The sequence below is a fragment of the Takifugu rubripes genome, chromosome 12 (assembly GCF_901000725.2).
Source record: "Takifugu rubripes chromosome 12, fTakRub1.2, whole genome shotgun sequence".
In the NCBI taxonomy this organism is placed as follows: Eukaryota; Metazoa; Chordata; class Actinopteri; order Tetraodontiformes; family Tetraodontidae; genus Takifugu; species Takifugu rubripes.
Window position 1 is genome coordinate 531590 of NC_042296.1, and position 25441 is coordinate 557030.

General features: G+C 40.3%; 1 protein-coding gene across 3 annotated transcripts; it reads left to right on the forward strand.

Moving 5' to 3' along the window:
* Positions 1-1357: 1357 nt before the first annotated feature.
* On the forward strand, positions 1358-24746 carry erf (Ets2 repressor factor). Of its 3 annotated transcripts, XR_003890217.1 has the most exons (6): positions 1358-2043; positions 13953-14187; positions 17662-17774; positions 19086-19975; positions 20398-21827; positions 22218-24746. XR_003890217.1 is itself a non-coding variant. In XM_011608818.2 (5 exons), exons 1-5 carry the CDS (start codon positions 2022-2024, stop codon positions 21013-21015), a joined length of 1878 nt encoding a protein of 625 aa, XP_011607120.1. In that variant the 5' UTR covers positions 1358-2021; the 3' UTR covers positions 21016-24746. The 3 variants fall into 3 exon arrangements, 2 of the variants coding, with proteins under 2 accessions (XP_011607120.1, XP_011607121.1); XM_011608818.2 differs by having other exon boundaries at positions 20398-24746; XM_011608819.2 differs by having other exon boundaries at positions 13968-14187; positions 20398-24746.
* Positions 24747-25441: the final 695 nt, after the last annotated feature.

A 25441-nucleotide genomic window follows, 5' to 3' on the forward strand; every position in this document is an offset into this window, starting at 1 on the left:
CCTGACCCCCTGCCCCACCACCCACCCAAAACAATCGACTCACATGTCCCAAACATCACAAAATTCACTTTTTTTCCAGTCAGTTTCAGAAGCAATCATTATTCCACAATCAGTGTTTTGTATTGGACAGATTGGTTTTTGTTGCTTTTTAAAATTTTGATTAAAATACACAGAGGACACAACGGCTTTTGGTCTGTTCACTAAGCTTCGTTAGCATGATGTATATGTGCATTATTCAATTCCAGAGATTTCCCTTGAGGCCTGATATACAGCTGGCAGAGCTAGTGGTCCTTTTAAAATAACAAGAGTGGATGTTTAAAATGAACAAAAACAGTTCCAAGTAGCTAAACGGATAAAATGCAACTAAATAAGCATACATAGAATGTTACTATGTGAGAATCTGATTATGACAGTTTTGAGTCATACACTGTGAAAAGAAATGCTTCATAATATATCAGATTCTTCCTTCGATTAACAAAACTTACCGATCAACACCATGGAGAGGAGGAAAAGAACATTTAGGAGGAAAAAGAAAGAGTGAAGGTGAGAGAAATAAGTTATCTCTCTCTTCTTCTGCGTGTGTTTTAGTGAATTTGCTCTACATTTCATTTTAAACTAGCGTCTATTTCCGGAAGGCGCACCACCTGTTGAGCAGCTCTTCCTTCCTGCCAGTGTTGTGGCGCCTGCCCTGCTCAGGTGAATACTGCGTGATCAACACCCGCGGCCACGAGGACGGGTCTCCACGGCAACACTGTGACGCGGCAGCCAGGCGCGAGCGGCGCGACAACAGCGGAGGCAGCAGCGCGCAACTGTTTTTAATCGGAGATTGTCTATTGAGATGCATAGGCTTGAAAAAGCGTCCCCAAGCGCCATTTTAAAGTGTCCAGCTTTTCTTATTTTACCTGTTATTTAATTGACGATTATTTGTTTCGAATTTATCCATTAAATTAGAATTTATCTGTTTTTTAATTCCTTCATCAACATGCAGTGCTTATGTGTTCAGACATTAATGAAGATTTCCATTATTTATTTATATGTGTGTGTGTATATATATATATACTGTATATATCATATATATATATATATATATATATACTGTATATATATATATACTGTATATATCATATTTATATATTTCATAGGTTTACATTTTCAATATATCGTTTTTTTCTGCTGAACATAGGAAGGTAGACTACAATTGATCAGCATTTGGGGACTCTAAAACCTCATTTAAGACATCGTTATTATGAATAATAACTGTCCGTTGGGCGTTCGTAAAGACCTAGAAATTGTCCGCGGTCATAAACGATCTTTGGTGAGCAGTAGGCGTTCGGTTCCCCCTTCTCTCCCTCCCTCCGTGGGTCAGCGTGGGCGGCCCCGTGTGGCAGGAGCAGAGCGAAACACGACACCCCGGCAAAGGAAGGGGGTGATAGAACGCAGAGTGAGTGAGTGGAAAAAGAAAAGTGCGTCCAAAGAGAGCGGCGAGCGAAAAAACAAGGCTAAGCTTCATTTGATCTTCCACAAGTGGTTCTGTTATGACTGTCGGTGAGGAGCAGAATGTGGGGCAGGGATCGACCGTACGATAGCGCTGCAACAGACGGGGTATAATTCAAAAGTGCCCGCATTCCTTTGCTCAGCCACGGACCACGCAGCAAGGCTCATCCAAACTTCGACCTGCGCCATTCAGGCTTGCGAGAGTGGATTTTTCCCCGGAGTCTCGGGCAACTTTCACAAGAGCCGTCCCCGTGAACACATTGAGCAGCGCAAAAGTTTTCGAAGATATCTTGATATGTCGAGATAATTCAAAGACCTATGTGTGAAGTAGTGGAGTACTTGGAAAAACAAAGCCGATCTTGCTACCGAGGCTGGTGCTCAATGGTAAGCCTCGAGTGAGAACAGCACCGAAGGAAGGAGTGTGTTGTCACTGCTAACTTTGCGTGCTAATTGGGCTAAGCGCTAACCGACTCCAGTGTGGTTACGCCGGAGAAAGTGAACAGAGCTTGTCGAACACTAAAACAAAGATGAAAACCCCGGGTGAATCTGGTAAGTTGATAACTTTTTCTTACTTAATTATATGAATAAAGTCCTTCGAACGTGATCTCATAGGAAAAGAAGTGTTCCTAGCTTCGGCGGCTAGCTGGTTAGCATTACCACCAACTCTGCTCCAGGGAAAGTGACAAAGTTGAACGAAGGGTGGATCCATCGGAGCTTCTTGTTTGTGTTTCAGCAAACTTGTGAAATGGAGACACTAATACGCTTTTCTCATTTGGAGGGAAGATTCAGCTACACTGCAGATTCTGTTTTCTTCACCTTTTAACGTTAATACCGCTGTGAAGATACCGTATTTGCGATTTACAGTGAGGCCAGCGACCTTGCTTGTATCCCAAATTAAGGTAACAGTGGTTAAAAGTCAGGACCAGGACTAAAGTCCACAAACACTCACTATTATATAACTTTGCAAATGAAATTAAGACGACGTTGGTGATGGACTACATTTAGTGGGTTTTGTTAACCAAGACATGGAAAATGTGATGTGCTGCAGTGGGACCACAGTTTTCCCAAATCTAGAGAACAAAGAAATAGATTTTTCTTCACACAAGCACTAAACTGGCACTTGGATATAACTTACGTATTTAAGGAAAGGTTGCCATCGGATATATACAACTGAGCTAGTTAAATGCTGCCTGCTAAGAGACTGGAATAGTCTGAAAACTACATCAGGAAGTGTGCTTCTCCACCAGTTTTTCTTTTCTATTGAAGACACTTTTCAGCAGTAGGAGTGTGTCATTAGACATGTGCAAGAATTGGATCCAACTGGAATACAATCTGTTGGGAATATGAGTTAATCTCAGTTTTTAAATTACCATTCCAAATTCCATTCATTCCATTGTGCTTTTGTTGTCAGAATAATTGTGGTTCTGCAACCCATCATGCCTGATCTCTCTTATGGCATGCATTGGTTTTAAGGTCCAGTTAAGCGGTGTGTGAGGAAAGATGGTGAGCTTGTAGCCCTAATGGATTCCTGTTTGTGAAATATAACTTGACAGCACAATAACTTGAGATTTAAAATTGGAGAACATTTGTATTTCGCTCAGTTTACAGAGCAGACCAAAGACTATATTGGTGATGGCTTCTTTGTTTTATGGTTGTCATGCTGTTTATGACGTGGCTCATTTGAATGACCAACCCCGTCAAAAACGCGCTTGTAGTTTTTTTTTTTTTTTTATGGTATTAAGCTTCCAGATAATTAGGTTTGTTGAAGTGTATCTGTAGATGCAATTTTAAAACATGGACCCACATTTCAGTCTATGCATCTTTATGTTTAATAGTCTTTAATAGGACCTAAGTGTACATTTTTAGCTGTGCTTTAGTGGATGGCTCTTGTATCTGTTCATAGCACAAATCTGACTTTGTTTTCCTGAAAAGAAATATAAATAGCTTGAAAACATTAGATATTTCTATCTGTCTCACTACATGTTTTTGGCTGCAAGGCAAAAGTATAATTTGAGATTTTTTTCTTAATCTAAGGATAGGCCATTTAAATGTTGTATGGTCCCAGTCAGGAAGCATCATGTTCATTATCTAAACCAAAGGTGTCAAACTCAAATACCCAGTGGGCCAAAATTCAAAACTGGGACAAAGTCACGGGCCAACATTGATATTTGTTGAAAAAACTCTTCCTCCAGCTATAACAAGGAAACTTTTGATATGGACCCAAACAAATAAATTAAAAAAAAAAAAAACATATCGCCGGCATTCATTTCTTCTCTTTTTATTTTCAGCCTTCTGAAATAAATTTCAATAGTAATCTTTTGCCATTGTAAGTAACTTTTCATCTCTTCTACTTTCTGGCGCCTTTGAGTCATTTCCATGTGTTTGTACTCCTCTTGGCGTTGCGTTTTATAGTGTCATCTGTTGTTGTTCTCCTTGTAATGCACATTGGCTCCACATACTAGACAGACAGGTCCGTCTTTTATATATCTAAACAGATATTCTGCCTCCTACCTGTTCAGAAAGGTCCTATTTTCTGCCTTTCTTTTTACCATTTTTCAGAGGGGGTAGTGCGGTGCCAGAATTAGCATTAGCATATAAGGTCGCTTTGACTACTTCCTCTCTCTTGGTGGTTGGCAAGCCAAATATTGGTGCAACCAACTGATGTGGAGTGTGGATTTTAACACAGGAGAGCATTCTGGTATTTGTAGTATTAGCACATGCGTTTTAAGAGATAATACCAGCAGGCCAGCTCTAATAGTCAATTGGTATGGCTTCACGGGCCAAATATAATCACATTGCGGGCCAAATTTGGCCCACGGGCCAGAGTTTGACACCTATGATCTAAGCGTTGTATGTGGCTTCTGCATTTCTCCAATGGTGAAGCCTGTGGATGAGTTTCTGGGCATGTTGGACACCGTACAGTCTTCCTAACAAGAAGGGAATAGTCTAGGCACACCAGCTCCCAGTTTTCCACTTGCGCTATTCCTTATGTCAACACAGAGCCGTACGTGAGACGTCACAGCTGCAGAAGGAGCCAACACACGTTTTCACATTCATTACAGAGGGGCCATAAAATGAAAGCAACCATACATAAGCAACTTTTACAGTCTGACAGTGGAGTGTTGTGAATGACTGCTGTTTGTATCATTGTGTTTTTGTGCACGTGTCCTCCACGCACTACTGAATGTGTGTATCGACACGCTCCTCGCTTGCTTGCTCTCTGCACGTGTGTACCCGCTACCCATATGTTTCTCACGTCGTTGTTTTGACTGTCTCTGATGTGGTCACAACACTGTGATGTTGGACTTTTACGAGGAGGCCAAATTGCTCCTTTAGAAGGCAGCTAGGAGAAGTGGACATTTGAGTCAGTGTGTTGAAGAACTCCTAGATGTCGCTTGTTTTCCTACCATGTCACTGTTACCTTTGCGGTAATGTGGCCGTTTCCTTATATTCTACCATTATAGTATGATGCCACCTGGACTCCTTGACAGACTTAAAATTCCTGTTTTTGTCGTGAGGCAGACTGTGTCATTTAGAAATCTTCTGGTTAGCCAATGCGGTTTTAAAGATATCTACCCACAATTTTGTAAGTAAGAATAAAACATTTTTCAAAATTTATTTTGCAATGAGAGATTTATTCTTCCTTCGTGACCATTTTTAATGCAGATTTATTACTTCAGACCCCTTACTAGAAACACACAGCTGTTAATACATTTAAAAACGGATAGACTTATAAATAACATTATGCTTATTAGCAGGAACAACCATTCTATCTTTATTACAAGTCTTCTAAAAATAAGCTAAGTACTACATGTTTGTCTCTGGGTACCTTATTTACATTTGGGGAAGGAAATCAAACTTTTTTATGAGCGAACTAAAGGTTTGCACCCACACTTTTTAGCACAGAACCACTAGGCCAGAGTAATGAACACAAAAAGGCAACCACCATGGAAAGTGCTAAACTTCCTGCCATTATCTTGTTAGTCTAAGCCATTGGGTCACTGTAAAAGTTGACCTGATCACTTTCCTGATGACTGTTACGCTCAGCCCGGGTGTACATGCACTGGAAAATCTACCACAGCGTGACGTCAGCATTGCTCCTAGGTGTAGAGTGTCTGCTCGGACTATTATCATCATCTCTGTGTTTCGGCAACACCTTTCTTGTATGTGTACGGTCTATAGTGAGTGTGTTAACAGTGCCTTTATCCACTTACACATGGCTAATTTTAATTTGCAAGGTACAGACATGTTGTGCCTTTGGCCATCTTCATTTTTCAGGAGAACCTAAACAAATATTTATAGACTTTTGCAATGTGGGCAAAAAGTAGGTTTTCTTTAGCTTGCTGATTGTTAATCTTCTCATTGTTGGACCAGTGGTTAAATAACTTGGTACAAAATAGTGCAACCTATACTGTTTTGGTATCATTTGAGAGCCAAAGGACTAACAGTACCAGCCATTCTTTGAATCAATGCCGAGTGACTGTAAACTACCACAGCCGTCTTTCACTTTATGGTACAGTGTTTGACACAATTTTGCAAAACCGAGATTTCAGTCACAGAGAAGGCAATAAATGTAGTGCATTTATAATATCTTTGTCACCTAAAGGAACTGAAATAGTTTTATTAAAGTGATATATAGCTTCTTAATATAATATATATAATTTGTAGCATTACAGCACATTTTATAAAATACCCCAAATATACTTTGGTGTAGTTGTGGGACACAATCAAACACAAAACACAGATTTGTTAAGAACAAATTCTCTAGACTTCATACTTGTCAGCAGATTCTTTGCCACGTCAAGAGGTTGTACCTGTTTCCTCTCATGAAAACATAAAGATCCATATTCAAGCCAAATGCTTCTCAGAATCTTCTTCTGTGAGATACTGGGGGGTTCAATAATGTTCTTGATACTTTTGATTCTTGTGATAGCAGCAACACTTGATATGAAATCCTTTCTCTACATATTTTACATGCTCCCATTTCCATGGGTGTATAATCTTGTTGGATGGAGTAAATCGGTGTTTAAGATCTTTAAAGCCCAGCAGGGCGAGATAACTGAATATAGCCATGCAGGATCAAAATCAAGAGTAAAGCATATAGAACAAAAATCTCTGAAACACTAGAGGATACAGTGGTTCCAGCTTCAATTGTCTTTAATCATTTTCTAGATCAATGATGGGTAATTTCAAGCAAAAAAAATTCCAGGCCTTTAAAAAACCTGTAAAATCTCATAAAGCTGCAGGCAGTACACCATTTGTACTTGGAGCACTTTTTGGGGTATTTTTTAATAGCATCAGGGTCGACAGAAACAAAACACATCGAGGTGTAGATTGTACTTTTTATATGGCTGTTTTGGCTGCACTCATCTGCGTTTGATGAGGTGTGAGAACACACGCCAGCTGTTATGGCTATCATCAGTGGCGACTGAGCGTGAGAGCATGGTTCGGAGCATTTACTGTCAGTATCAGTTTAGAATAGGAAACTACAATAGGTTTGCATTGATTTGTCACTCAGCAGAATGAAATGTGTGTGGTTCTATAGCGTTTGTATTCCCAGACATTAGTCGTATTCAAACTTTTAAATAAAAAGAAACTAAACATTTTCATCCCAAAAAGGCTGAATGAAAATTGATGCGGCTGCAGAAGGAAAGACTTTGGGTCGTGTGGTTGTTTTGTCTGGGTAGAGTCAGCTAAGGCTTTCCCTGGCCTTGTGGCACTCCACCTGCATTTTGTCCCACATTGCTTGATTGATAATTGTTCACCATTAACAAATTACAATCACACAAAATCTCACAGGTGATCATCTCTTTCTTCAGGAAAGGAGACATGTCTGCAGTCAGTAGCTTGTAGGATTTTGATCCCTTTTCAGAATACTTAAAGTAATTGTAAACAGGCTATTGGAATGTGTCACTTTTACCTATTGTTTTATGTGTTGACCCGTGTGACCCGTGTATCATACAAACCCAAGACAAAGTGCTCAACCCTACTCCTAGCCATATGCCTGATGTTACACTGATGTGTAATTTCAAAGATTTGAATTGCTCTTCCAATTTTGCCAGCTTTTCACACACACTTTCCTGCCCTACCAGTCAACAGCTCTCTGTCACACACATTACCTGAACGGTACACCCACTCATAGAAATATACGGGCCTAGATTTCTCGTCGCCTACGCGTTGACGTTGAATATGCGCCATATAACGCAACTAACACTTTTCAACTGCATAATTCCATATGCCCATTCTCTGCAAATGTTTTTTCTCTTTCCAACATGGACGTACGTAGGAAATAATATTACATTTTGATGCATCAATGACCCAGATCTTTTCCACCAGGTTCCAATCTTTTAAAAATTACAGATCACTTGATTGGATCGCCATATCCTTAGCATTGGGTTGTGAAAAATTGATCCAGTAGCAGCAATCATGCATGTGGATAAAAACCTACTTGGGGTTTTTAGATTTGCTTAATGGATGTACCATATCTCACTTAAAATGTATGAAATGCAGAGACAAAATCTGCTTTCAAGTTGTGTTTTGACTGAAAACAATTATTTCCATGCTGCACATAGTTATACGGTTATCCACTGTCTTTGAATTGTTGTCATAGGTTTGATTAATACCCACACAATTCTTTGAAGCCATACTGTCGAATGCAGTTACAAATCTATCTGATCTGTTTAATCTGGACCCCCCACCCATATCTTTAGTTTAAGCGCCCAGACCCCCCACATGCTGCCAAAACAGTGTGTTGCCTGTCTTGAATTAAGACTAGAAAAACACGCTGGTTTGAGCCTGCCACTCTGTTGTGGCGACACCATCGTGCCTGTTTTTAATATTTTTTACACAGAGAGTGAGCCACACAGTCTACAGGCTGGAGGATCGAGCTTTTCATGCAGCAGACTGAATAATTAGGGTTTCTGTGGTTCTGCCAATGAGGACAGGCTGACGAACACATTTATCATATACAAATCCCACTAATAAAATCACTTTGAAAATCTGCCGTTGGCTGTTGTTAATACTTTTAGGGGCTTTTGGAGACGCTACTTAATAATAAACTACCTTCACCTTGATGGGTTGGCAGCTACACGAGTCTGCGATGATTTGAGCACAGATGGAAGGACTTGGTGCAATCGTTTCCTGTCTCTTGTTTGGTTTGAAGGCAGATGTGCAGCACAAGTTGATTTTGGATGTTGTTAGTATAAGTCACTTGTTAATATGTATGTTTTCATACATTTAATAGTACTGTCAAGCAGCAGTAACCTGATGAATTGATGACATGTAATTGAGAAATTAAATAGGATATTACAGAAAGTCATTAAATATCCGACCCTTTATCTAATTTCAAACAACTTTGTGGCTGAGTCGAACTTTTCCTTCTATTGCTCGCCAGTTGGTGCTATAAATAGCATGATTAAACCAATTCCAGCCCTTTCTATTAAAAAATCTTCCAGCCCTTTATGTTCAGCCCAATGTTCCTCAATTGGCCTGTAATTCTCTTGGTGTTTTTAGCTTTTCTTGATATTTGGTTTATGTCCGATGATTCTTTTGAGCAGCCAACGGAGACTACCTATTAAATTTCATCATATGTCACAGTTTGTAGCTCCATCTTCTCTTGTCTGCCACAAAGCCACATAAAGAAGACCCTCCATTGCTTGTTGAGGGTTTTAAAAATGTCAGATTAGTTTTCTGAGATCCGTTACTAACATCTTGCATAACAGCATGTTTGGAGCTAAAAGTTATCTACTTGGCCCTGGTACCCCCACTGGAAAAGCCCCCCCAAACAGTAACGCATCAAGTCAAATTGGTAGGTACTAGTGGAAAAACAGCATATGTTGAGTCAGTGGGGTAACTAGTAACCAAACACGAGTAATGTTTGTCGTACATTATTGCTTTCATTTTGAGGGGGAAGCTTTTTAAAAATTAATATGCAATAAGATACAAATTGGCTGTTGGCTGCCACAAATGTCTGGATTTATTAAAAAGGACCCAGAAAGAATTTATATTTCAATTTGTTGGTATTTATTCAAAGGCAAAATTATGTATTTAATTGTGTAGATTTATTGTGTTTCATAAATACAATTACTACTTTTCATGCCATCATGTTTGCTTCCGAAGCAGCAGGGACGTTTTCCATGTTTGCCACATCCTGGGATGCAACAGCCGAGACCAGTTTTGAGACATTCAATTAAATATCCAAAAAGTTGGTAAACTCTCTGAGAATGATCTGTAAATTTATCAAGGAGCATCTTTGTGGACAGCTGCAAATACAGAGTGAATATTTTTGAACCATATCTTATTGACTTGTACAATAGCTGCAATGTTGACAACCGCCACGTATTTGTACAGGGCAGCAGTGCAGGAAAACTGTAAAATTCTTTGAAGGCCCATTTGTTCCCTGCCTCACATTAAGGTAGGGTCTCAAAACGACTTGTCCTACTTAATCAAATCTACAATGGAGTCTTGTTGACTACGTGGAAAGAGACAGTGGACAATTGAGATAACACTTGATTGACTTTGTTGGGGTTGCTGAGTCAGCTCCCATGATTTGCAGCATGTTCCTGATCTGAGACGTGGTAACAGGTGCTTATTTGTACCCTATGCACGCACACCAGGATGCACATTTGGTCATACCAACAATTAAAGCGACTTAGTTTTTGTTGCTGGTTTACCTGCTGTGTTTGTTAAAGGAAAATTATAGTCTGGTGAAAAAATCACAACAAACATGGCGTAGAAACTGTAATTTAAAAAAAAAAAAATGTTACTCTGTATTCAGTCGATATAGTTCACTGGGATATTTTATTCTCTTTGGATTTCTCCATATTTGCTAAATAAGAACATGCTCTTTTACACAGTCAAATTTGTACATAAATTCATATTTTCCTTTGCATCCATAAGTGGCTTTAGGTGCTGAAAAAACAATTTATCGCTTTCATTTTCAGCATTTTCCTTCACATAAATACATTACTTTTATCTAAAATGTAAAATATTTGTATTAGGAATGTGTGATTGGGAATTTTGAGCTGATAAATATATCTGATAAGTCTACTCCTTTTAGGTAATGGGTGATGCTGATAACATTATCTACAATGCTTTGTTCCAATTTATGTGCGATCAAGATCATAACATGTCATTTGACCTGAAGGTAGGAAAATCGGGAAATGTAGTGAGCCTAAATTTTTTTTATGTCTGGATTAAAGTCCCGAGACTTTGATTGTTTAACTGTGGAAAATAAAAAAGGCTCAAATCAAAACTAATGACAGATGTACATCACCACTGCTTCTCTTTTTAAACATTTATTCAATCGCTGCTTTGTATATAATTTTGTACATTTACCACATTGGTAATTGCTCCAGTTCTTTGTAAATAATATATATAATCTTCTGTTAAAATGGCTCAATTAGCTCCAGGTTTTACAAACCTTTCCCCTTTCCTTTTCTACATCAACCAACACTAACCCATTTCCTCCTATAATGTTGATACAAAACCTTTCTCAGTAATACATGTATAATCAAGCAATCTGAAGAAGCCTGATGCCAGGGTTTACAGAATGAGGACCATCTTTCTTTCCCCATTTTCCCCTTCCTCCTCATGCCAGTCTTTGGCCCCTCCTCCCTGGTATAATCCAGTAGTCTTCCCAACTCTTAACCTTATTCTTTAAATATAATTATTAGACCAAGGTTGAAGATGGGTTTTAAAGCAGTAGTTTACAGTTCAGGAGCTCTCTGTTTTGTCTAACGGTCTAAATGGTCCAACAAGCTATGTATAAAGCTTGAAAATCATCTTCCATTTTTTAAATGACACATTTTGAACTTGTTTAGGCATTAACTCCCTTTTTAGTGTGTTTTTTAATGCATGAAGTGCTACACACCTAGCTGACCTTCCTGCCCCGTACTCCTATATTTCCTGGCTTTTTGTGGTGACCTGAATACATCCTAGATAAATCCATCAGCCGTCAGACTGTCTCCAGCCTATTATCCTAGTCTGTAACCCTTGGGTTTTGCTGTTTGTGTTCTTAAATCATTACTCTGCAGACAGACACATAATGACCTTTCTGAGAGCTAAATCTGGAACCACCTAAGAATTGGAGGAAGGGAGGGAAATAAATGGGGTATATGTGGATAGATTAAGTAGCATGTTTTTTTGGGAAGAGCTGTGTACATTTTGTTGCAATGCCTGTTAGGCTGTCTGGACCCCCCACTTGATGCTATCTGTTTTAGCTGGGGCTTTACACAGACTTTAGTCTTTGCAACGGCTATTGCATGGTCCCATGTTGTCTTAAACACAAAAGCACTACCTGTAGTCTGGTGAGTATAATCTGTTGCCATGCATTACATTGTATTTTTAAGGAGATTTGTGTCATGGCAGTTGACCATTAGAATAATTTTCATAATGTATTTTTATAATGACAAACGGTACTAACAGTGACTATTCTCAATTTACATTTTTATTTTCACATGATCCAAAGTTTTGGGATATAGTCAGGACTATAGTAAAACCAGTGCAAAATATTGATAATGGGATGCACAAGAACCAGCGTGCTGGGATGAGTTCTGCAGACTCTAATTTGCAGATAATATTATTTTATTCCATCTGCTACAGTTAAAGTACAAGTTCTATTGGCAGTAAATTACCTCACAGCATACCACTCCCCACCCAATGACTGTAGGTGCAGTGTTCTTTCTATTTTACTCACACAACTAACAATGCCGTTTTTTAGCTCACTGCTGAACTCCTTAGACTTTCCATTATAGTGGTGGTGTCCAAGCCTGTCTGAACACGTGTGTCAAGCTAGTTCTACTTAATTAGTCAGAAGGTTTGCAGTCCTAGACTCAGATGTAGATAAGACTAGATAGTGTTGCAGAATTCATCTGGCCCCACTTTTTAAACATAACCAAAGGTTTTTTTGTCTACCTATCTCATGTATGCAAATAATTAAAAAGCAATTATCACAACATTGAGCATTATGCTTTTTAAAATTTAGAATATACACTTTTGTATGTTCTAAATGGAACCAAAATGGGCAGTTCTGCATTCTTAAATAAAACCTGCCTACCTGACAACATACTCGTTTATTACATTCATGTGAGTTGTTTATTAGGGTTGGAGAACATGGATTGTGGTTCATTCATTTTACTGATGTTGCAGATGAATGTAAACCATATTTGGGTAAAAATACATCCTATTCTGTGAGCAAAATGTTTGCCTCTCATCTCTAAATAACAGGAAGAGTTTCATGTCTGTACTACATGCAGATACTAGAATAGGATAGAAATACGGAGAGAAAATACCTCACTCAGTAAAGTTTAGTTTTTCTTTTTCTTTTTAAAACTTTAATTCCCATGCCATAGCTTTTTAGATCTACTCATACTTTAGACTTTGAAGCAAGTTTCTCTAATTGAATCATATTTTGTCTTGTCTGTCGTGACTTGGCTATTTATTTTTAGAGGTTAAAAAGCTTTTGTTGCTAGGAGACGGTGTCTTAGGAGAAACTGAGGGTGGGAGGGACATTGAAACAGAAAAAGAAAAGGATGGTGGTGCTGTTGAGGGTAAGAAAGGCAGAATATGAAAGCTGAATGCTGAAGGAACAAGCAATGAGTCAGCAGGGACATCTGCAACGCACATAGGCACACGCATGTGGTGGGCATGGTTGCTATTTATGTGTCCTTTGTCTGTGTGCTTTGGGCACCTACGCATGAACCCACTTACCTCTCCCTACTAACCTCTGCTCTGTGTGAGGGAGATAGTGGCTCGCCTACTTCAATCTGATCCACTCCTGTACAGTATGTACTTGCACATGTGTTTTCATGTACCCAATTTTATAGTCATTTTTTTTCATTTGTGTCACATCTTGTAACCTGTCCTCAAAAGACACAGGCTCTGTTGTTTCTGGTATGAATCATTTGCCCGCACATATAATTAGTCTTTAGAATTCAAATGCTGTTAGCAACTACTAAATCCTGTTTTTCTGTCCTCTGGCTCATTGTGAAAGTTGAAGAGCTCAGATGAGTGCATATGATTTGTTAGTCATCAAGAGTGTTTTTCAGTAATGCTGGTTGGCAGGGTTGGTTTCATTTTCAAGTTATTTGGAAATTTTTAACCTGAGTTATGTATTTTTCCAAAATACTCTTTACGCACATATTGTTTGCCTAATTAGGAGGAGTTTACTTTCACCTGTCTGAGTTAATTACGTTTACCATTATTCACCTATAGATTTATGGCAACTATTAAAATGTGATCAGTGTCTAGATGGCTTCAATCTCTGTTCATCAATTTTGCCTCACATTTTAATAAATTGAGCATTTGGACTTAATGACTTGGTAAAATAGATTTTTAATTTGCCAATCTCCCATGTGCCATGATAGAGCTAAAATACAGCCAAATTATGACTTATAATTGGCTTTTCTTTAGGTCCATATGGCTGAATGTCCCTATTTCTGTTCTTTGCCTTTCTCAAGGGTTTGTCTTTCCAGAATGGGCCTACAAGCCGGAGTCAAGCCCAGGCTCCAGACAGATTCAACTTTGGCATTTTATCCTGGAGCTGCTGCGGAAGGAAGAATATCATGAGGTCATCGCTTGGCAGGGAGATTATGGAGAGTTTGTCATTAAGGACCCAGATGAGGTGGCCCGCTTGTGGGGTGCAAGGAAGTGTAAACCACAGATGAACTATGACAAACTCAGTCGAGCTTTAAGGTAAGCTTAAAGAGTTTGTCTTACAATGTTGTTTTACGATTGTCCTGTTTTTTATCATCAAATGAAAAATGTACTCATGTGTCCAATTAACCATAGAGGCAGACCAATGAGACAAATGAGACATCCTTTGGAAATGTTTGTCCAGCACAGCTTCTACACCTGGATGAGATAATATTATCAAGGAATTCTCAGGTCTATCAGAAAATTCCTGACGATAATCTCCTTTCATTAGTCAGAACGTCAATATGCACACTTTAGTCAAGTTATGCTCCAAATTTGGCTTCGCCCTCTCATCAGAATTTTTTCAGAGAAAATTGAATAACTAAAGGGGACATGTCCTCCTCAATGCTAGCACAGAGGTTTGGCACAGAGGTTTGGGAGCATGCAAACATGCATCAAGAGTACTTTATTGATCCCTTTAGGGTGTGTGTGTGTGTGTGTGTATATATATATATATATATATATATACGAAGAAGCGGCTCATATATAATCAATCTTTATTTATATAGCATCTTTTACAATCAAAATTGTTTCAAGGCGCTTTCCAGAATCCCAGGGCCTAACCCCAGACAAGCAACAGTGGCAAGGAAAAACTCCTCTTTAACAGGAAGAAACCTTGATCAGGACCAGGCTCATGAGGGGACCAGGCTCATGAGGGGGACCCTCCTGCTGATGGCCGGCTGGGTAGAGAGAGAGGAGAAGGGGGAGAACAGGTAGAGGATAGAATGGAGAGGAGAGGAAACTGACCCAGTGGGGTGACAGAGGCCTGTCAGGTGATCATGTTTCTGGACCCCGGCAGCCTTGGCCTATAACAGCATGACTAAGATGTTAACCTAATGATTAGACGACCCCCTAAGTATGATAATTTGTCTGTCTATGATAGTAACTGGAACTATAGAACAGTAACGAGCCCTTAGGCAAGGCTCCTTATGCATATATATGCCTACACCTCGGTATGAGCGGAATGTTAACTGATAGAGTCATACCGGCTCGGACATCGCCCGGGTCAACAAGGTCTGCGTCAGGGGTCAGGGAACCAGGGTCCCCTGATGTCAAATTGGCTACTGGAACAAGGCATTCATGGAGCAGGGCAGAGAACGTGGTACTGGTGGAGTGTTACTACGGGAGTAACCCCAGCGAGAGAGGGTACATGCAGAGGATGTGGGAGAAATGGGTACCTCGAAACCCCACATCCTCACTGACTCTTAGCTCAGTGTTCGAATATCCGCAATAGAAAGCTGCTATCACAGCTAGAGATTAACGAGTCACGGCGGTGTGCCTCACCTACGGTACAAATATGCTACAGCAAGGAGGAGCCAGGGCGCCAGGTCAGTGTGGGGGTGATTTCATCATCACCCCCCCAATATAGAGCCCCAATGATAGACGGAATCAGGACAAGGGCAGCTGACCTAAGAGAGAGAATCATGAAATCCTGGGGGAACTCAACTACCTCCCTGCCAAGGCTAACAAACACAAAGTACCAGATGAATCTCTACTGGAGGACATGAACGCGGCACTGTCAACCATCCCTACCACTACCATCACTGAGACCAATCAGCTGATGTATGCAGCGGCAACGGTTATCCTACAGATGCTTGGCTATAAGATGAAGAGCAAATGGCCCCATGGAGGAGAAGGCTAGAGGCAAAAATCATGGCAACACGGAGAGAAGTCATCCTAATAACAGAGCTGAGTAGAGGCGTGAATCCTAGGACAGAGCGGCCCAAGAAGTACAACAAACTGTCTATACCTGAGGCACTGGAGACTGCTAAGCAAAGGCTCACAGTCCTGCCTACCCAACTAAAGAGGATGTCTTAGCAGACATCCAAGAGAATGTGGGGCATGAAGGCAACAGTGGTCCCAGTGGTGATCGGGACACTAGGGGCAGTAACCCCCAAGCTGAGTAGATGGCTCCAACAGATACCAGGAACCACATCAGAGGTCTCTGTCCAGAAGAGCGCAGTCCTAGGAACAGCTAAGATCCTGCGCAGAACCTTCAGACTCCTGGGCCTCTGGTAGAGGACTGGAGTCTTCTGATGAGGACGCATCTTTGCTCAGGGCTTGACTGTCGTCGCCATTGTCGTAGGTGTATTTGCCACAGCGATGAAACAGATGAAATAGATATAAAAATAAAACGCCATTTAACATAACTGGATGTCCAATAAAGGCTGCAAGATGTTTGAAAGTTCAGGTCAAAGCGGCATGGTGCCGGGGGTGGCCCGGATACAGGGGTGTCCTCACTGTTTGGTCTCATCGCTGTGGCAAATTCACTGACGACAATGGCGACAACAGCGAAGCCCTGAACAAAGATGCGTCCTCTCATCCGGAGCTGGGACTGTCTGGGTTTCCCCGATTAATTGAATGAATATTCAGGTAGACAGCAGACTTCATACTTTGATCACAAAATGTTGCCGAACCTTGCCCCGAATAACTGAACCAACCCCAGATCATAGCTGTCGGCATGATGGGTGCATCACTTTATCTGCAGATCTCTTCTTGCCTGATGTGCCATCACCCTGGAACACAGTAAATCTAAATCTAGACTTTTCAGACCTCATGACCTCCAGAGTCCAATTAATTGTTTAACTAGACAACGCATGTGCACAACCTTCGCACACAACCTTCGCACTGGTGTGTGACCCGGGAACAAAAACATTCCTGAAACATATCTAGTCAGTCTAAATCTGCACATTAAGTAAAGCTTAAATTACATACAAGTTTAACATAGGTACAATCATCTGTGTCTTTCTGTTGAATGTCGATCCACTGCATTTCTTCACTTGTTTATTAGATGACATAAGACGTAAACTATAAAAGGGCTGTATTAACTTTTTTAGAATGAGCATATCACCACCTAGTGTTTAAGAGGAGGACATCTACTTGTCAGTTATCCGACTTTCTCCGTTGCACGTAAACTGAGAAGCAAATTCCGAAAAGGCACCAAAAAACGTCCTTTAAGTAAATGTACTGAATGATTCATTTATCATTTCATTATCTAATGGACATATGCTTAAAACATGAACAAGAGGCTCGTTTCTGAGTCGATATTTTTATGTTCAATTTTAGTCACTGAGCTATAATCTATCTGCCTGGTTCTGCTCAAAACTATGAATAACGTATTGCATTTCCAAGAATGAAGCCGCCCAATTGAATTGAAGATGTGTTTATGTGAGAAGCCTGAATATGGTTTTGTCCGAGGCTTTTGGTGAGTCACAGGGAATCATTTTATCTTCTCAATGAGTTGTCAATGGGTCTCTATTCACTTGTCAGCATCACTTGTTTTGTATTGCTGATGACTAATGCCTGGTTATGGTGAAATCAGAATATCTTACTCATTGCAATAAACCTCCCCCATCTGTCCGTCCATCCATCTGCCCATCTGTCTGTCTGTATGTATGTACACTGCACATATGAAATATGCTCCTTCTGGATGTAATCGGTATTTAGGTTTGACAGTGTGTCCTTCTTATGCAGATATTACTACAACAAGAGGATCCTCCACAAGACCAAAGGGAAAAGATTCACCTATAAGTTCAATTTCAACAAACTAGTGCTGGTCAACTACCCTTTCATTGACATGGGCTCTGGTATGTATATAGGAACTGGTGGATTCTGTGACACACTTTCACAATCGCATGCCTTGAATGAGACATGGTAAAGTTGGCCAAGTTGTTGCTGCTACATTAAATGACCATGGTATATCTGGAAGCCAGGAAGAAGCATTTTAAAAAACAATATTCTCTTTTTACAACACCGTCATTTGAGCCAAAATAATTAATTACAACTGTTGTTTCTGCAGCTCTTCTGGTACATTCTTTTTTATCGACAGTAATGCTGCGAAACTTATACATTCATGTACAGTAAAATGAGGTACAATTGCAGGTAAAACCAGACCTTAGTGTCACAAGTTAATTGACCTTAATTTAAATGATTTAGTATTTTGTTTTTCAACATTCAGGAAACTAGATAATTGGTCATTTTTTAAACAATACTGATCATTGAAATATTGCAACTTCCTGGTCATCCTGCCATTTCTAAAACGGTTCAAATTATATTGCTGAAAATCTGGTGTCTGGGTTCTGAAATGGAGACATACTGTACAACAGTTTGGTTCTGTCTCGTCCCTCTTCTGAAGTCACCCAGCATAAACAGAGCCCATATGGAGCGTTGGATCCTGGGTGACGGAAGTGCAGCACGAAGCTACAATTATAGTCGACGTGTGATGTGGCCCACACGCTATGTTATATGATGGCTTCTTAGTGTTCCTCAACATGCACGCATGTGCACACACATCCGGACATACACACGATGATTATGGGCTTTACCAGAAAGAACCACTCACACTCTTACTGGCAAAAACAAAACAGAAAGCAGAACCCAGCAAGTGTTTATAATGGCAGAAAAACAGCTTTTCCAGTATTTAAATCCAGCATGTGCACAATTGCCAAGAATTTACTGCAATGTCATATTCTCCAAATAGGGAGGGAGAGTGTGAAGGGTTGATAGAAGAATGAATTTCTGCCTTTGTCTGGAATGCACCATATACTGTACATAGACCTGATTTGATGCACATTAGTATATACAAAATATTCTAGTGTGAAAGCAAGTGCCAATGAAACAAGCATTATGGGCAAGTAAGTCATTTGTTTTATTTAAACCAATGCTAACTTACAGTTACCGGTAGTTGTTGTTTTGTGAATGTTGGAGGGAGGCAGGGAGCAAGACTTTTAAAGTGCAAAGAGTTCATCTTCAGGAGTGTGGAAAAGTTAACAAAAATTCCAGGAGTTTGTATTGCAGCTCTGCTATAGTTGGGACTATGGAGTAAATATAGGAAGCCTTTATCCAATGACATTTATGACGGCTAGAAATCCTAACATTAACTCTTCCTCACCTTTCAGGTCGAGGGATCCCTCAAAGTGCCCCTCCTGTGCCGACAGGAGGCACTCACTTTCGTTTCCCACCTTCCACACCGACAGAGGTCCTCTCATCCAGTGAAGAGCTTCGCAGCCCCAGCATTTTCAATAGTGTGGCTCGCCGCATGGCACGCGGTTCTGTGAGCGACTGCAGTGATGGTACTTCCACCAACTCTGAGATAGAGGAAGCCCTTGGAGCAGATGAGCGTGGCATTGGGCCAGAGAGGGCCTTCAGAAGCTTGCTTCCTCCACGCCTGCCTCATGAATCTCTCTTTAGGGTCTACAGTGGCGGACCAAACCCTGCAGGGCTCACTAGACCTGCCCCCAGGGTCCATACAGAGCCTCTGTCTCCATTCCCTGTGTCACCACTACCTGGTCCAGGAGGTCTCATGGCTCCAACTTTATCCCCCGCACTGTCTATGACCCCCACCCCCCACTTGCCCTTCACCCCTTCCCCTTCCCTGTCATCTCCCATGATGGGTTCTCATTTCTCCTTCAACCCAGAGGACATGAAGCACTACCTGCAGGCGCACACCCAGTCTGTCTACAACTACCACCTCAGCCCTAGAGCCTTCCTCCACTACCCAAATATTGTCATCCCTCATCCTCACCGCCCCAACCTGGAGAAACCGACCCCCCATCACATCCATGGCCCATCTCTGGCACTATCACATTCACTCAGCCAGCAGCCAGGAAGTGTGGAGGAGCCGCAGCAGCACCAGCACTCATCACCATTTAAGTTTAAGCTGCAGCCACCGCCTCTTGGACGCAAACAGAGGGACACAGTGAGCTCATTGGCTGCTTCCTCCTCCTCAGGCCATGCTTCATTTCCAGGATCTGCTCAGAATACCAACACAGCACCTCCCAAGATCAAGGTGATAATGTAGTAACATGCACAGCCACTTCAAGTAGGAGTTAATAAGTGTACTGATTAGGAATCCAATATACTATCAAACATCATCTGATATTGAATACATTGTACCACTTTCTCCAGGCTCCAGGCCTCTTAAGAATTTTCAATAGTTAATTTATTTATATTTGTTGCACTTAGTTATATTTTCCAATATTTAATATCTTAACTAAAACATATTTAAGGTATTTTCTTAAGGTGGTCTCTAACCATATTTTCAAATAAATTATTAGAAAAAACGTAAAATTTCCTGATTTATTTGCAGTCCTCCAAATACACCAAAATTACATTTTCTTCAGAGTAATCTTGGGGAAAACACAAATGTCTTCATCAAAGATGTCTGAGTTGACACTTAACTTTATTATATTTTCTATTTCTTTTCGCCAGGTGGAACCGATATCAGACATTGAGTCTGAAGAAGAAGTGGAGGTTACTGATATAAGTGAGGAAGATGAGCCCAGTCACAATGATGAGGATAACAGCAGTGGCATCTTTACTCCATCCATTCATCACCACCCTGAGCTCAACAACCACCATCAAGCTAATGGTAAAACCACTGAGGATAATGCAGATGAAGATCCTGATGATGATGATGATGAGGAGGTCTTTAAGACTCCTGCCACCCCTCCATCTGGCAGCGATGGTGGTCTGGCCGTCCCTCCAATAAGTCTGAAAAGTGATCCAGGCCAAGCGGCTCCCACCAGCCCCGGGGGGACACGCTGCATCCCGCTGAAGCTCCGTTTTAAACGCCGCTGGAGTGAGGACCAGAAGATGGAGGCAGACGGAGATAGGGAGGAGGCTGAAGATAAGAAAGTGAGGGCCAATGAAGGGGAGGAGGAGGAAATGGAGGGTAAACCTGGAGCACAAGTGGTGAATAAAGATGAAAGAGTACGTGGGGGTGTTATTTTGGGGTTAATGCTGCCACCACCTCCAACCCAACGCAGAGCAAGCTCAGAGCTACAGAGAGCAACGGCACAGCTATCTCTTGAAAATGCTGGCTTCTAAGCGACGCACTGATAGGGATCCTTCTTAACCCAAGAACACTGTCAGGTGATCAGGTTGGTCACTGTGACATTAGCATTCTAATGTTAAAACATTCTAGGGTTAAATAAGAGCGACGCACCTCAGATTTTTATGAACAAATGTCACATTTTAACATAATGCCTTGTCATCCACCGTTGGCAGCGGTACGTGTGAACACGTGTTAAGTAACGATTCATTTGCCTCTTACTAAATCACAGTTCTGTTGTCTTATTAGATTACTGAAGTATATGTCAGATCTTTTTGAACAGCATCGGGAAAAACCTAACTGGGGAAATGTGTCTAATAATTACACATAAAGTTTCTAGCTACCTTTTTTTTTTATTATTGACAGAAATTTCCCAGCCTTTACAGATATAAATGCACCAGTTTATGTGCAACATCATTAAGATTGTGCCAACAGTTCTTACATTTAAACTTTGTGTTTTAGCAATGTTACTCGGTAATTACAATTCTTCCACCCTGTATAAATGTGGGAACCAAGAACAAAATAAGTGTCCAAATGAATAAGAAATTCAATTTTAGGTTTATTCCAGTATAAATTCTTACAACTGATTAAAATAATCCCATGCATACATGTTGACGGTGTATTTAGAGATAATGGTGTGTTAAACTTAGTGCTGTTTTTTTCTCCTCGGTGGCAAGGATCATCAAACAGCTGTTGGGTATTATGGACTGCCCATTCATTGCGGATGCACTCATGTAGCCTCTGATGTGCTGTGAGGCAACACACTTCTGCTTCTCTGTGCGTCTTACAGTAACACTCAGATGACATTGTAAGTCTTATTTTTAACATTTGATTTTTAAGACATTATAGGAATTGCACGTTGCCTTTTCAGCGCCTCCTCCATCACCTCACATCACACCTGTGCCCACATTCTAACTTGAAGGTTTAACATCTCAATGAGTCATATTAGACACTTTGGAGTGTGCAGCAGTAGACTGGAATGAAATAATGACTTTTTCACCCACGTCTGCCTCACTTAAAGGTGGTGCACCCCTCTTCCATCTCTTCTTTTCTCACAATTGTACAGCAGCTAGCGTTAGTACGAACACCTTTGACAGCTCAGATAAGAGATTACAATGCCTCTGTCTGCACTATTCAATCGTTTACAAGATGGAGGGCAGCCAGCGGAGAAAAATACCTTTGACTGTTCTCTCCCCAGAAAACACCATTCTGAACAACTCGGAGACTGAGAGCCCATTCACACCACACATGGAGGGGAAGATTTCAATCAAATGACTATGATGTTCGAGATGTAATTTGACTGTATAGAAAATGCAGTTGAGTCTTTGAGGAATGTTTTTTCCTCACATTTCCTCTCCTTCTTGAGGCCACTGTGACTGTAGACACATTCGACCGATATAAAGTTAGGAAAGAAACAACCATCAAGCCTCAAGAAAACTGATGGTTTCAGCTGTTTCTCAACAGCATTGTCTGTAGATTTTTTTGGAGTTTTTTGAGCATTCCAAATGTTTTGTCCCTCAAACATCCAGATGAAAAGTTCTTTTCTGCATTCCAGGAGTGTTTGTCTTTGTATATTGACTATTTTTGCTTTCAGGATGCTTGTAAGGATGCAGAAAAATCTTTGAGGGCATTCACAACAAATGGAGGTTTGGGAATAAATGTTATTGAGCAGTGTGCAGCAAATCCAGCTGTCGCAGTGCATAAAGAGAATGTAGAGCATCACAAACTCAGGCCAACTGTCACCCAGACACTAACAAAGGAGTTTTTATGTAATCCTTGTAGATTTAAAGATATTTTCCCATTTTGATAAGCAAAATAACTGTGCCTTTTCTTAAAAAAGAAGATAAGTTCTATCCCCAACATGCCTTCTGCTTTTATAACATATACAAAATATTAAACCCAAATGTTATATTTCAGTACAGCTATTTAATACAAATCTGGAATACTATTTTTAGAGGTAAAGAAATATTTATATTTGAATGGGCATATTGTCTCTCTATTAAGTCTTTGAAGCCTTCTCACCCATGCCTTCTTCTGTCTTGAGCTGCTGTGATGGGGGTGACAGTATCAGAATTTACTGTTTGTGTGGTAGAATGATGTGTTTCAGGGAGGATGTGGGAGAAGAAATGAATGAGCAGTTTAGACTTGCATTGTTAGAGGGCAGGTTGATTGGTTTGTTTGGGGTTTTTGTCTCGCCCCAAAGTGGCAGCCAGGCTGGGCTTTATTCACGCTACGGTAGATGATGAAACCCTTTAACCCTGATACAGAAAGGGTGGCAGGTCATAAAAACTGGCATGTGATTTAGATCAGTTGACAATCAAACAGCAAGTGTGGAGTGTTATAAGCATGACAGCCAGGGCCACATGATACTGGCCACATTACGAGTATTAATTCGAGTACAGGACCTTGAAAATATTCATTTGCGTTATCAACACATCTAAACCCCCCCCCCCCCCCAAAAAAAAATTGTATCATGAAATTGAATATGATAAAAGTGAACCACAGATTTAGAGCTAATCTGGACCTGTAAGATTAATAATTAGATTAAGACAATAATGGTTAAGAAAATGAGAAAATGGACTCGGTTCAGATGTAGTGTTGACACATTTGACAGTATGTGGGTTGTATTTGGGCTGTTTGTGTGCTACCTAGACACATACACACACCTTGGTTAAATGAGCCCTTAATGTGTAGATCAAAGAGAATCGTGACGTGTCATGTGACCTGACACCCATGCAGTCTGTGCAGAAGAGATGGTAAAGTACACAGAGTGAAAGCCTGCAGCAGAGTTGAGGGAGAGGGACTTCCCACAATCTGACTCACAGCTGCTGCTCACTATTTTTACATGTGTGGTTTTATGGTTAAATCACCCATACAGACCTCTTGATCACAGAAAATAATCTCCTGGTCCCTGTTTTTCCAAACAGCACCATTCTGTCAGTGTAATCATATTTTTCTTTACCAGGCACAAAAACAACTCTACATTTATCCTTCTGATTGGCTTAATGACATCTTGATCGAATTGAAATTTAAAATAGGTAGGGGTAAGACTCATCAGGAGTCAGTGCTGGAGGTCGCTACCAGCAACATGGGAGGGACATTAGAGGACAGATGTAGCATGTTTACAAGTGCCTGGGACAGAAAGAGCCAGTTGTATTGTATCTGCTGCCTTACCTGTTACCAATTCACAAATACAGCCACAAATCTAAAATTGCCATTTCCACACTTTGTTGATGCCCTCAATTGCATTACTATTTTTATTATCTTGTATTATTTTGACATATTACTGTTACTCTTGTAATAATATTATTAACATGACTCTTTTTTTATTCTTTTGTACCTTTTCTTGCCATGGCCTGGTTTCTTCTGAATAAATTCCTCCTTTTCTGGGGTTTTTGTTCCAGTTTGCACTCTGTTTGCCTATGAGCTAATTGCTTCAGTGCTGTCTTTTTTTTAATGCTCTGATTTTTGGAACTGTGTTAGCATGGACAAGATGTTGGTCACACAGTTGTGTAAATATTTTTTTTTTCCCATTTTGGAGGATTCTGTAAGAAAAATGAACTTTGTATTGTTTTGCCATTGTATTATTTGAAATGGTTACCCTTTCTGTTCTCTGACCTGTCTCCTCTCAATTTCCATCATAGAAGAACCATCTGTATTTCTGTTTCCCTTCTGTTCATCTTGATTCAAAAAAATAATCAGGGTTCATTAAAAAGGTAAAAATGGATTTCGGTCAGTTTGTCTTTTCTGTGTCTATAATTTACCAGCAAATTCAAAAGCTTTAGTCGCTAAACAAAAAAGTCAAATATCACATTAAAGTTATATTTAAGCATTTCTATTGTGCTTCCAGGTATTCTTTTCATCTAAGTATAAATGGAAGAGCTTTAAAGCATTTTGCCGTTCCTTCTCGGATGGTTGTTGGTGGTTTTGTTCAACAGTGAGACAGTCTGAGGCGAAAGGAAAGTGACGTCGGCAATCAAAAGTGCCTCTTAATTCTTAAACACGCACCTCATGAACGGGCTTAGAGGTCGTCTTTATTTATAAATGGCCATCTGCTGCCGCCTGCTGGTCATTTCTTTCATTGTTTTATATTTTGCACCGTTTCTCTGAAAGGACTTTTTGTGAAAACTTGTAAGTTGAAGTTCTGTCTGTTTCCTCTTTAAACATACTGAAATGTAGACTAGTTGCATCATCTGGACATGAAAGCAATCTGTTGTGCACATAGCTTTAATCTTAGGCAGCTTGATCCATATGCACTTCTTATGTTCAGTTATTAGTGATATTTACTAATATTTAATGAGCGTTTTAGTTTTGTTCATGCCTTTGGTTGCACCACCGCCACCTTTCTTCCCTGCTGTCTGTTTTGAAGTATCCATAAACTGATGTTAATCCATGGAGCGATTGACAAGCAATTTGATTCCC